Here is a 14,054-nt window from a genome sequence, read left to right on the forward strand (position 1 = left end):
AAAGTATGTAATGAAGTAGAAAACAGCAAATTAAAATGAAAGCCAAAGGAAAGAAAGCGGAAAACGTAAGAAGTGAATTAGAAAGTATTTTATCTAAAACAAAAAAGAATGAAGCTGGTTTTTTATGAAGTTCACAAAAGATGAAAGAAAATTGCTTAAGAGAAAGTTGAAATACATGTTTCCTTTGATTAAAGACGTCAGATGCAAATTGAGAAGACTGATTTTTGACCGATTCGAGCCGAAATAGAAAAAACGATAAAGGAGAAAATCGAAAAAATTTTGAAAGTAATGCAAAAAAAAAAAATAAAAAATTTGACTTATAACTACGGTGACCATCCATACTAAGTATACTTTATTTATTTTTCTAAAAATCTATCTTACCCCTTGTTTCAAAACTTGTTCTTTTAAAATAAATTTTTGTTACGATAACAGGCGTTGATGCATTTTATATATTACAGGCTAGTAGATACAAATTTTGAAGAAAGAGCAGATAATACAAAAAAGTTAGAAAGCTCATTCTTGTCAATTAATTTCTCGAACTCTCAAAATAAAGACTGTGCAAAGCTCATTTTGTTCTACTGGTAATTCTTGCGGTGGGTTGAGTTCAGTTGACTGTCACTCAGTATAGGAAATGTAAAGAGTCACACTTCAGCGAGAGCCCCCAGAGAGCAGAGTGACCTGCTGTGTACCGCATCTACATTCCATCCATTTATTTTCTCATACACAGTGGAGAAGGCTGTGAAAACTCAAGGATTTTTAGTAACCTGGGTAATCGTTTAAGTGATGCTTCAGCTTGGTTGTCGTATTTAGGACACGACAATACTCTCTTCGTTCCTGCATCTGCAGTAGAAATACCAAGCGGGGAAGCTTTACGCTGTTCGTGTATTTACATTGGAGCCAATGGAGCAACGATCAAGACGAACTAGACACTCAGTTTGTGACTCACCTTGGTTGTGGTGGTTGTCGTGCTCAATAAAAACCAATCTGTTCGATTGAAGATCGTTTAGTTCCCTTCCGCGTCAGATCGCCTAGGAATATTTCTGTGCTAAGGAAGACAGATTACATCCTTTGTGCATCGCTTAGCCAATTCGCTTAGAACCGTTCTTCCTTGCTACCTTCCTTGCTACCTTCAAAGAGGTATTTTGTTGCTTTGTAGATATTAAATCGAAGCCTGGTTTTCAGAGTGGAAGGTGATAGAGCAGTCTATTACAGGAAAGCAGCCATCTTTATATCTCTTAATTCATCTTGAAAGACCCCACAGAAGTCTAGCTAAGGGGCATCGCAAAAAGCGCCGAGAGCTTTGCTGTTCGAGAACGGAAAGTCACTATTGATAAGCACTCTTTCCAATTTGCTGCTGGGCGATCTTTTGCCCAACTTCGCGCACCATGCTGTAAAGCTGAAAAGCTGACGGGTTATATGTGGTTACAAGCCCAATCTTTAGTCCGCAGCCTTTTTTTAATATAAAGGTTTCGGTTAAGCTCGCATAATATGAATATATATGTACATAATGAAAACTTATACCGTATTTTTATTTGTAAAACATGGTCACCGTACGTATAACTATAATCCGTCGAATAGGCATAATTGATTTTAAATTTAAACCTATTATTTTTAAGACTTTTAGATTACAAAAGGGTTCTAGAGATGCGGTCCCCCAAATTCGATGGAAAATCTGGACAGATAATTTATTTGGAAATTAGATTCCGGTGACAGGTACCAAGATCAACGGAAATAAGGTCAATTGACTTTATTTCCCACCCTGGTACTAAATAAAGTCAATTGAGATTATTACCTTGTCAAAGGCGAAATAAAATCCATAGACATTATTGCTCTTTCAAACATTAAATTTGCTTAGCTTGGCGGCGGTGGTTCAATTACTAAAACGCACTCGGTGGTTCAATTACTATTAACAGTAAAGATAAATTTTACTTAGAAAAGAGCAAAGCAAAATATATGTGTCAAAAGTAAAACAAATAAAAATCGATAAAAAATTCACATTAAATGATTGATTTTCTTCTGCTATTCGGATTTGAGCAGTGCTCTTGCTTGTGTAGTCGATAAGATATGCCTACTGCCACTCGGGAGCCCCATGGTTCAAGCTGTCGCCCCTCCGAGTGTACTTCTGTCATAAAAAAGCTTCATCGGACGTCGAGTAAAAGGGTACATCTCTCCATTTGTGTCACAACAGCATGAAGCAAAAGACGAATCGTAGGAGAGGATCGGCCAAGCACATAGAAAACGTTTAAGCCAAACCACTCATTTATTCGAATCAAATGTTATTTACTGTTCATCCCAAATAACACAAGAAAAAATGTTAAATCTATTTCCCTTAAAGTGGAAAAGAGCCTTGAAAACTTCGACAAACTCAAAACTTTTATTGAGAGGTCTAGACTTGTATGAAATAAAAAAAAACGTTTTTAGGTAAAGAATCTGGTTTATACGACTTGAAAAAAACGTTAACAAATAAAATGAAAAAGTCGAAATTTGAAAAAGGTTTTTCGTATATTTGCATTGTAATTGAATAGTCATTTATACATTAAAAATATGACAACGGTTGGTAAGCTAACAAAACTGCAAAATTCTGCGAATTGGGGAAAACTCTTTGTATACAATTTTTCGTAGTAATATTTGAAATAGTTATGGTTCATATTTTATGTTTTTAAATGTAAAAGTCTTTCCTAGGTTTTTCTTCTTTTTTTTTTGATCACCCGAAGTATCTGACGTGATGCTACATGAAGTTGCGTTACTAAGGCCCCATTTCAGATGGCAAATAGAGATTGTTGATTAACTTCAAAAATTCATTTTCAGATGAATATTGGCTATTTAAAAATGAGATATGCAACCCTGTGTTTGTACCAAACAACAAACAGATAGATTGTTTTATCAAGCTTGCCAAAGAACAATCAGCAGTTTATTACAAAATGTAAACAAACAAACAAATGCAACAACATTTGAAGGAGCAAGGCAAGGAGTGTTGCCACTTGTATAAAAGCTGATTTGAAACCCATTGAAAGTTAAATGGCATTTAAATAACAATTCAAAATTAAACTTAAGTGCCGTTTAAATATTCATTTGAAATTGGCTCTAAAATTTCCATTGAAAATTTTTTTAACGCATATATTTTTTATTTTGACTTCAGAGCCATCTAATAATAATAATAGATTGGCGCTTACACATATGTTAGTGTTTGGCCGAGCTTCTCCTTCGATTTGTGGCGTGCGCCTTGATGTTGTCACACAAAGCGGAGGGACTTACAGTTTTACGCCGACTCCGAACGGCGATTTTATTTTTATGAGAAGCTGTTTTTCAGGGCAGAAATACACTCGGAGGTTTGCCATTGCCTGCCGAGGGACGACCGCTATTAAAAAAAAACCTTTTTTCTATATTTTTGCGATGTTGCTTTTACCAGGATTTGAACCCAGGTGCTGCGGAGTGGAAGGGCGCACTGCTTACCACTACACCACAGCGCCATCTAGCGGTCCCATTTATTGCAAATCTCTGCCTTACATTGTCTCAAAATATCTGGTACTATAATGAATCTGTTTATGGTATTGTTTGACCTTTTATCCGAGAGTTTCAGTTCAAAATGAAAAACTAGAATAAGTCGCGCAACTACCTTTTAATGATCTTAAAACGAGATGGTCGGCGCGAGTTGTTCTCAGCATCAATTCGAAGAAAGTGGAACTTATTCGCTCACGAGACGATACAAGACACCGCAACTGGCTCCACCTAAACTAAACGGACAACTCTTAAATTTACGAATAAAGAAAAATTCCTAGGTTCATTCTCGACAAAAACTGAGCTGGAAGGAGTACATAGTCCAGCGTTATGAGGAGGCGTCTGTGGCCTTATATTCGTGCAAGAGGGCAATTGGTAAGAAATGGGGGTTGAGCCGGAGTATATGTAGGCAGCCGTGGTTAAACCGATTCTCCTTTATGGAATTATAGTATGGCGGCCGGCCTTGAGCAAGGCCTCAGGTCTTAATCTACTCAGAAAACTAAAGCGGACTGGTATGATCTGCATTAGTTGGGCAATCCGGGCAGCGCCAAATTTTGCTTTAAATCAGGCACGCCCAACGCTGGCAGAACTCCATATGCAAGTTCCCTGCCTGGCAGAATTCTATAGGCAAGTGCCCTGCGCTGAGCACGGCTGCTTTAAATGTCTTTTTGGATCTTAAGCCACTATATTTAGTGGGTCGGCATATGGCATCTCTTGCTGTACTTCGGCTAAGAGAGATAGGGCAATGGGAATCGGGATTCCTGGGTCACTCCTACATTATGGAAAAATATAGATTTCTCCCGGGCTATACAGACCGTTGTGTTGAACTCTGGTTCCGGATAGAAACTTCGTCATTAAAAGCCCACGCAGGGAGGAATGGGCAGAAAACTACTATACTCCACCCGGTAGGGGGTTCTTCTCCCGCAGTCCTGCCCTAGGCAGTTCATTTCGAGTACCGGACTACTGCAGTGTCTTCCAAGCTGAGGTCTCAACTATAATGAAGGCTATAAACTAGCTTCGTACTGATTTAAAAGGTAAAGAATTGTTCATATTTAGTGACAGCCAGGCAGCAATTGAAGCTGTGACTACCGTCACGATTAAATCAAAAATTGTGCTGAACTGCCGCCAATCTCTGCAATAGATGGCAGAGTAGTCTAAAGCGCATTTGAATTCCCGGTAATAGGAACATAGACGGTAACTGTATGGCGGACGAACTTGCGAGGAAGGTATGACCAAGTCGATTCTTCCGTTCAAAGAACGCATTGGTATGCTCTTCGCCACTGAACAATCTGATTTTAAAAGAATTTCTAGGCAAACTTGGCCCATTGGTTAAGTACGCAGAACGGCTGGAAGTGCCTTACCATAGATGCTGCAGAAGTTGCAAAAACTACGAGGAGGAGACAGTTCTCCACGTTGACTGTAACTGCCCTGCATTATCGAATAGCGTCGCCTCCTGGGGTTTCCTTTCTTTAGTGACCTTGACAAATTGGGAGGTTTAAACCTTAGAAGCCTGACGAGTTTCGCCAAGGATTCAAAATGATTAAGCAAGGGGGAGTGTAACTCTTAGTCGTGGTGTCACAACGGGCACTTCTACCTAACTATCTTATCTTATCACGAGTATAAAAAAATCTCATCTAAAAGTTATAAGTTTCCAACTTTGGTTAAATGTCGAATTTAAAATTTTCCGATAGGAGTCCAAATCAAAAATTTCCCGCGTAAACGCCACATGCTCTTTTCGATATTTACAGCTTATTTATTACTAACCGTCCGTTTGGAAGGTAAGCTTGGATTTAAATAATAAAAATACTCATTAACAATTCTAATTGAATTTCAAAAAACTTATATACTTTATAAACATTTAGGCAACATAATAGCAATTGGTAGTGTCTTAAATGGACATAGAAACAGAAAAATAGTAGATATACATAGATACATAAGAAGAGGCACTTACATTTATAACTAAACCATAATGTTGCACCGCATGAAGCGCACTCTTGCATTTGTGGGTGGTGACGTTGTTGTAAGTACATATGTGCAAATAAATATTCATTGGTACATATGTATGTGTGTGCGTGTGCAACATCTATGTAAGTGTATGTTTGTGTTTATGGCTGTAAATACGCTGCATGGCTATCGACACGTTGGTGCAATACACAAATACGCACACTGTTTACATTAAGGCGTAAAACAACAACAAAACGCTTATGGGTGGCAGGTGTGTGCTCTTAGGACATTGCTGAATCGAAACGTTTAGGAGCTGTTGGCTTGCCTCATGGCTCTTGGCTCTAATAGTAGTTATTATCGCATTGCATGCTCTCACTCGAGCTCGAATACTGGCTGGTCATCGAATTTGCTTTGCTTATATTGCTAATCTGCATTGTTGCGCTATTGTTGGCGCTGTTGGCGCAACTGCTATTATGCTTGCGTTCTTTAACGCCACTGCGACCACTCTTACCCACCTTTTCGGCTGTTGGCGGTTGCTGATGCTGATGCTGTTGCTGTTGCTGCGGCTGTTGCAATGAGCGATTGCTGCGCGATTTTGCTGGTTTGTGTTGTTGGCTCAAATGTTGTTGTTGCTGCTGGTGTGCACTACCTTTCATCTTGTGCGTTTTGCTGTTACCGCTTTTATTATGCTTCAAACTGTGATGATGATGCTGCGGCGGTGGCGGCGGCTGATTTAGAGCGTGACGCTGACCGCTGCTTTGGTAGTGTTGCTGTTCGTTGCCCAGCTGCTGCTGCTGTTGTTGCTGTTGATAGTGATTTAAAGTGCTGTTGCTGTGATAGAGTACAGCATCGTGCGTAGAGCCATCATTGCTGCCGCTGCCACTACCGCTGGCGCTGCCGCGCCCATAGATTTGTGACTTCGATTGGCTGCGGTACAAATGCAGATTGGCCACGCCATACGGGTCGAGGCTATCGAACGTCTGCAAGTAGTGCGGACTAATTTGATTGTAATCGCCCATGCAGGAGGTGGGCGCAGGCGCCGCAGCACCAGCGCTACGTCGATCCAGTGTGTTGGTGCGCTGGTTGGTGGATTGCGGCTCGCGCGGCGGCTGCTGATGGCCATGGCCGTGCTTGTAGTGAGTTTGATTGCGTTCGCGATAGTCCAGCGAGTTGAAGTGATGCGGTTGTAGCGCCAACGGCGGCGGCGGCGCTGGCTGGAATGTTGTTAGCGACGGCGATGGTGATGCGGACGATGGCAGAATAGCGGAATGATGGTGGCCGTGGTGTGCAATGTAGCCCAACGAGGCAGGCGGTTCAAGTGTGAGTGGATGTGGCAGAGGTGCAGGTCTGTCTGTGTGATTGAATTTATGGTGACCAGTGTGGTTGTTTAGATTGGTGTTGTTGTTGTTGGTGGTGGGTTCGTTGTTGCGGCCGCCGCACTTGATTGCCACAAAAGAGGTCGGCAATGGCGGCAGCGGTGGGGTGTTTGCGCGCGCAGCCAACAATGTCGATGGCAAAGATGTTGCTGCCGTTGCTGCTGCTGCTGTTGCTGTATTGGAGTTGCTGCCGGCGCTGCTGTGGTTAGAGCTGTTAGTTGTGCTGCCGCTGCTGCTGCTGTTGTTGCTGTTGTTGTTGGTAGCTGTGGTGGTTATGGTGGTAGTGGTGGATGTGTGGTGACTGGTGTGGTTGTTGTTTTTGGTTAAAGTGGTGGTGGTGGTGCAGGTGCTGGACAGGGTTGCCAGTTCGCGCTACGCACCGTGATGGTTGCCAAATGTGCGCAGCACCGGCACACTCTGCATGCCGTAGCAATTCAACAACAATCCCCGGGTTGGAATGAGTTTTGTAGGCGTGTGCATAAAAGGAATTTGTTTTTGTAAAAAATTTCATAATTCAGTATTTTTTTTTGAACGATTTACTATGTAAGTGATACGATTTTTAGTTTTCAAAATCAATAGCAGTTTGGAGTTTTTTTTTAAGAAAATTTAAATAGCCATAATGGTAAATAAATAACATTGTAGAAAAATACAATTGATTTATAGAAAATTGCAAATAAATCAATGTACTTTAAATACGAGTAGTAAATTTTTTTTAGCTGGTCTACTGTGTTTTTTTTTTTTTTGAATTTCGCTTCAATTAAAGCTGTAGTTGTTGTGATTAAAGAAGAGTAGCAGTATTAAGTAGTTCATATTGTGGCAATAGTTGTAATACTTTTATTTGATTTGATAATTATTTTGTGAAGCCAAAAACAAAAAGAAAGCAATTAAAAGCGATACAAAAGTGAAGCTAAGAACTGAAAAGTTATGAGTTACAAAAAAGAACGACGCTGAAAAAAATATTCATATGTAGGTAAATTGTGAGTGACATTGCTTTAAGAAGTGCTTTCGACTGTCGGTTGTTTGCAAAGTGGGTAGATACACTAGACTACTATTCAGTATTGTATTTTCCAAATTCTACAGCAGTGTTAGAATGTTTTGTTTTATAAAATATTACTAAAAATTTAACGACTAGCTACATACTTAATAGAAAAGTTCTAAATACGAATACCATATGTACATCTATAAATATATGTATGTATAACTACATATGTATGCTGATATCTAATAGACAGGGTCGGTCCTCAAACAAAAGAGAGGAATTTACTGGGCAATTCTGGAAACTGTCTTTCAACTCAACGCAGTATTTTGTCAGGCATTTGTCAGTTCTGGTAACACTCTTGAAAGCCGTTTTCTGCCATTCGAAAGACTAATTGAAAGATATGATAACGAGGAGGTCTTAGCGTTATTCTGTTTGTCTTCCAGCAGTAAGTTTTCTAAAAATTCAATTATATAAAAAAATATATTTTTCTTTTTAAAGCAATAAAAACTAATAATTTAAAGAAAATTAATTAAATAATTTTCTATAAACTAAAATAAAAAATATAATTTATTTCATAAGAACTAAAAATTTAAGAAAATTTAATTCAAAAAAGAAAAAAATTAAATAAAAAAGAAATAAAATAATTTTCTACAAATTAAATGAAAATAAAACCTACCTAAAAAGAAGGTAAAAAAAAAAGAAAAAAATTAATCCATAAAAAGAAAGCCTACAATAAAGCTTCCAAAAATTTAATGAAATTAAAAAACGTTTTTTTTAAACAATAAAATCCAAAAATTGTAACAGATAATTGGAAAAAATATATAATTAAAAGAATTAAATAATATAGATATTTCTTTAAAAAATCTAAGAGTTAATTTAAAATAGAAAAAAAAAATAAAAATAACGAAACAAAATAAGTTTCGAAGAAGATAAATGAAACGAAATTAAAACAAAACATATATTTTCCTTTTTAAAGTGAAAAAAATAAAATAAGATGAAAAAAAATCAGATGAAATAAAAAAATTCATTTTTTAAACAATAAAATCTGAAAGATGAAAGAACAAAATAATAACAATTATTTAAAAAAATGAGATAAGTTCCTAAAAATTAAATGAATTTCAAGATAAGAAAATTTTTTAACAACAGAATCTTAAAATTAACAAATATTAAACTGAAAAAGAAAATGTAAATAAAAGTAAAAAGAAGACAAAACAGGAAACAGTGAGATTAAATTAAAAAAGAAAAAAAGATAAGCTCATAAAAATTAAATGGATACAGAAAAATTTAAAACAATAAAATTGAAAGATAAAAAAATTTAATTAAAGAAATTACCGCTTAGGCTTTGTTGCCTTTTCCATTTATCCCAATAAACAATCGTGACACAAATCTCAAAAACAATATTAAAAGAAAATTAAACAAAGGATAAAACAATTAAATAAAAAATATACAAGGTCCTAAGTATTAAATGAAATTGACAAAAAATTTCTTTCCATAATAACAAAATCTTGAAATTAAAGGAAAATATATTAAAAAATAATAATAATAAAATAAAACAATTTCTTTAAAATTAAATGAAATAAAAAAATTTAAAAATTTAAAAATATAAATAAATAAAAGTAAAAAAGATAAAATAGATAATTATGAAATTAAATTATAATAAAATATATATTTCCCTTTTTAAAGCAATAAACCTAAAATTTAAAAGAAATGTAAGTTACAAAATTTAATAAGTTCCTAAAATAAAAAAAAAATCTTTTTAAAACAATAACATCTAAAATATATAAGAAAATTAAATTAGTTGAGAAAAAATTTAAATAAACAAATTATAAAACAATTAAATAAAACAAGATAAAAGTTCCTAAGTATTAAATGAATTTAACAAAAATTTCTCTTAAAAAAATATAAAAATTAATTGAAACAATAGATAATAGAAAAAAAACTAAAAAAAGTTCCTAAAAATTAAACTTAATTAAAAAAAACCAAACATTTTTTTAAAGAAAATTAAACTAAACAAATAAATAAAATTAAATAAATGACAAAACATGAAATAAGTTTCTAAAAATTAAATTAAATTGATCCATTCTTTTTTTTAACAATAAAATTTAAAACCTAAACTAAAAAAGAAAAAATGTTTTTTAGTAGAAAAAAGAAAAAAAGTACCTAAAATGTTTTTATTTTTAAAATAAAAAAATCCAAAAATTATTTGAATAAAAATAAATAAAAAAAAGAAAAAAAAATCCCGCTGCCCAAGCACTCGAACCTCGGATCTCTCGATAGGCACGGCACTTGGTCATGACGACTGTTGGAGCAGCGCGAGCATACGGGTACATCTCCATTTGGAATATGCTCAGGTGCTTTCAAAGAGCTTTTCACCATCAAAGTTGGCAAGGGACCGTTTTTTTGCAAGATTTTCGTTCCAGAATAAACGAAATCTTTTAAACTATGTTGCCTCCTGTCTTTCAATTGTCTTACAAAACACTTGCCTACTATCTTAGCCAGAATTGCCCTGTTAGTTTCATACAAGTTTTCGTCATTGCCACATCCTAAAAAAGCGAAAATAGAGTTCTCTTCATACCATCTCCATTTATGCACTAATTTTAGGATGTGCGAAAATCGAGTTTTCTTCGCAACTACTTCATTTACGCGCCAATTTTACGATGCGATGTTGTTGAAATTTATGATATTTTTCATAACTAACCCTATCTTTAAAAAATGGAAAAATTCGTCACTCAGGGACGAAAATTTGTATGACGCTAAAAGCTTTTCCAAGTAAGCTTTCCAGCTATGGGATATTCACAAACATTTTCCACGACAAACTCTATATTAGGTATACTTTTGATAATCGATAGGCTACGTATTTGTATGTGTTATGTAAGTGACGATAGTGTTCCTAAAGAAGCTACAATTCTACTTTAGATAAATATTGAAATGTATACTACATAAATTATTATATTAAACTATGGATTTGAAAGTGTTACCAAGTTATATGTACATATGCATATAAGTACGCACGAGTTTAAAACAATTCTTTATTATGCCACCAATTTATAGCATCTTCAAGTAGTTTTTAGAAAAGTTCAATGTTGCCACTTTAGAAATATTGTTTATACCAAATTACTTTTTGATGTGTAAATATCTTATCTCTCGGTATGGGTAAAATTTGCGGTAACCCAACCGGAAATCTGTAATTGCTTCTTGTATGTAGAGATGAGTATTCTTGAACTAGCTCAGGGCTATTTAAGGACAATTCAGCGTATAGTTGGGGATCACTTCGGGACCGTTATGCAATTTTTTTTTTTATTAAAATCTGCACAACGGGAATTTTCGTAAATTAAGTGGTAGTTGTAAGCTTAACCACAACTATTTAAGCCAGCAAGATTTTTTTTTTTTCAAATATATCAGTGGCTGATCTCTGTAACAACCAAGTGCCCTGGAATGGATGGCAATATTCCTGCACAACTACAAAGGGTTGGAGAGAGGTGCCGCGAAGATGCTCACTCACATTTACGTTAGCTAACTACGAAGACTGGGGGTATATCCCGCGAATTAGGAGAGTAAAGTTTACTTTCAATGCCGGAAGAAGCTCTGACATCTCTTCCTTCCTATTGAAGACCCTTGAGAGATTGCTTGAACTGTGTACATATAAGATATGGGATTCTTTGGGAGCGACTTGATTTAAACCCCAGGATACAGTGACATTGCGGGGAACCGAAGAGCTGATTAATTGCCTAGGCAGGATACCCTTGAAATCCTCTCGCCTCGCCATCCAGGAGTTCTTTCTGTTCTTACAGTAAGCTCCGCAAACGTTGATTGAAAACGTCGGCCTACAAAGGTGGGCCAATCCACGTCAAATCGGCTACAATTTCTGATTTAGAAGAATTTTGGTCATAACTTCTCTTCATCTTAAACAAAAATGATTTTTTTCCGAAAGTTAAGGAAAATTTTTAATTTCATAATTTCCGGGATTTGCCAATTATTTTTTAAATATCTAAAAAATTATTATAGCTACAAAGATGATTCTGTGAAATTAAAAAACCGTAAAAGCAAAAACCTATAAAAATTATTGGCATTTCTTTTTAATGCAATACCCCCAACTGATATAAAAAGACCCCTGAACTATTTAAGAATCTTCAAACTTTGAAAATTTTTGTTTTCCACATTTTAAATAAACTTATCTTAAATAATTTAAACTTATTTTTAATTTATAGTTTGCCAAAAGAATTTTCTATTTCAAAGAACAACAATTAATATTAAAAAAAAAAAAAAACAAAACACCTTGAAATTTTCAGAATCAGTTGGGAGCATTGTATAAAAAAATTGAGCCCAAAACTTATATAAGTTTTGCTTTTACAATTTTTAAAGTTCAAAATTCTGTAATTTGTTAATTTTTTTTACCAGAACCATTTTTGTAGCTATATAGTTCTGGGGATATTCAAAAAATAAACTTGCTAAATTCGTGAAGTTGTGAAATTTTGAATATTTGAAATTTTTTATTTTTTTATTCTCTTTATTTTATTTTTTTATTATTTTATTGTTATTCCCACCGAAATTCATCCATATCAACCATTGGTCGACTTGAAATGTGGTCAGCCCGTAAGCGACAACTCTCTGTTTTGATGCCGCAACGGGTTGGAGAATGAAGAGCTAGAAGCATATCAGAAATTGTATCATTAACACCCCCGGGGACCCTTTGGAGTGGCAATGTGCACCTGCGGAACTTTATTTGGAGCACGCAGCTATTTTCCTATAAACTTCATAAGGGTTAAGTGCAATTACCGTTTCAAACTAAAAAAAATACTTCCTTGGATAGCGTCATGATTCATAATATTTGCTGGAAGAATTTTCTGAAACAATTTAAATATTTACTTATAACTTGGTAACAAAATTTATTTTAGTAGTAAGAACTTATATAAGTAGGTAGTGGAATAAGGTTCTATCAAATTCACACTAAATTTACCTTTTAATAAAAAATAAAAAAACAAGTAAAATATTGAGACAATTGAACACAAGTCTAAACATTTAAAAAGGATGCTAGTCTCAATTCAAATGCAATACAACAATTTTAAAAAAATTTCAAAGAAAGCATTACTAAAAGCAGAACTACATACATATATAACTAATACATAGTATATTCACATACATTCCACATAGTTGCATCTAAGCTAATACATAAAATGTAAACATGTCAGCACTCGATTTAAGAGCAATCATTAATTACTACTTCTGCTTAACATAGACTGAAAAAATGTATCTCGAATATAATAAAAATTTACGTAGAAAAAACAAGCAACAGTAGCAAGCATTATTTCACGCCCTTATTAATGTACATATGCATGTATGTATGTATGTAATTAGGCGTTAATATTCTGTTTTATGCAACGGTGAGGCAAGTTGGCATGCAAATTTACTTAAGCAACACAAAGAATGTCCTCAACAATTTTTTAGCTAATTAAAATACATTTAAAAAAAATAAAGGAAATCTTAAAAAAAACATGCAGATAGAAACCTTAAAATTAAGTTAAATGAAACATATTAAAAAAAGTAACTACAAACATCAATTTTACTAAGCCAATGTGCGCTGTGTACAATTGTGCTGTATACAATTTGGTAACGGCTGTGCATCACTTGCAGCCAACATAACATACTTAGTACTAAAATCTAAATATAATGAAAAGGTAAGCAAAGAACGAGGTGGAAATCCATTTAGGCGAGTCAGAGCGAAATTTAAGCAACGCTTTTTTTTGTATTTAATTTACACCGTTTCAGTGCTCTACACTTGACTGAAATTTTTGTCCTTAGCAATGAACGACGCATTCGCCAAGGACGCTGGTTGGTCTGAGAAGTTCGTAGTAACCCCGCAGAAAATAAATGTAGCCAGTATACATTATATATGAGCACCTTAACTAGTATTAAATTAATGCAGAAACTGACTTGTTTGTTACAAAGCATGTTGGTCCGTAAGGTGGTTCTAAAATCACCAGGAAAATTGATTTTTTGCAAATGTAAATAAGGAGACTTGTGTTTTTAAGTTTGAAATCGGTTAATATTTAACCGTGCCGTCGAGGCTTTGAAGTTTTCCGTATATTTGTAAACAAAATTTTTAAATAAAATTTGTTGAGAAATCTTGCAACAATTAAATTATGATGCAAATTAAACTCTAAAATTATTGTAATAACTATTTTTGTATGTGTGGTTGCGAACACCCAAAGTAACTAATTTTTATAAATAACAGATGTGAATATCGGTTACAAAAAACT

General features: G+C 34.7%; 1 protein-coding gene across 1 annotated transcript; it reads right to left on the minus strand.

The window, feature by feature from the left end:
• Nucleotides 1-5,475: 5,475 nt before the first annotated feature.
• On the minus strand, nucleotides 5,476-9,155 carry LOC118738680 (putative uncharacterized protein DDB_G0288537). Its single transcript, XM_036469628.1, has 2 exons — nucleotides 9,130-9,155; nucleotides 5,476-7,119 (listed from the first exon to the last, which is right to left on the minus strand). The coding sequence occupies exons 1-2, from the start codon at nucleotides 9,153-9,155 to the stop codon at nucleotides 5,784-5,786; spliced, it is 1,362 nt and encodes a 453-aa protein (XP_036325521.1). The 3' UTR covers nucleotides 5,476-5,783.
• Nucleotides 9,156-14,054: the final 4,899 nt, after the last annotated feature.

Source organism: Rhagoletis pomonella, unplaced genomic scaffold, assembly GCF_013731165.1.
Source record: "Rhagoletis pomonella isolate Grant_MI unplaced genomic scaffold, Rhpom_1.0 Rhpom_scaffold_00001, whole genome shotgun sequence".
NCBI classification, from domain to species: Eukaryota; Metazoa; Arthropoda; class Insecta; order Diptera; family Tephritidae; genus Rhagoletis; species Rhagoletis pomonella.

Bases quoted from the DNA above. Each gene is read 5' to 3' on its own strand.
- LOC118738680 (XM_036469628.1), bottom strand. From the start codon at position 9,155: ATGGAAAAGGCAACAAAGCCTAAGCG. The intron at 7,120-9,129 runs GTAATTTCTTTA...CAACCACACCAG, and splicing joins AAGGCAACAAAGCCTAAGCG to TCACCACACATCCACCACTA.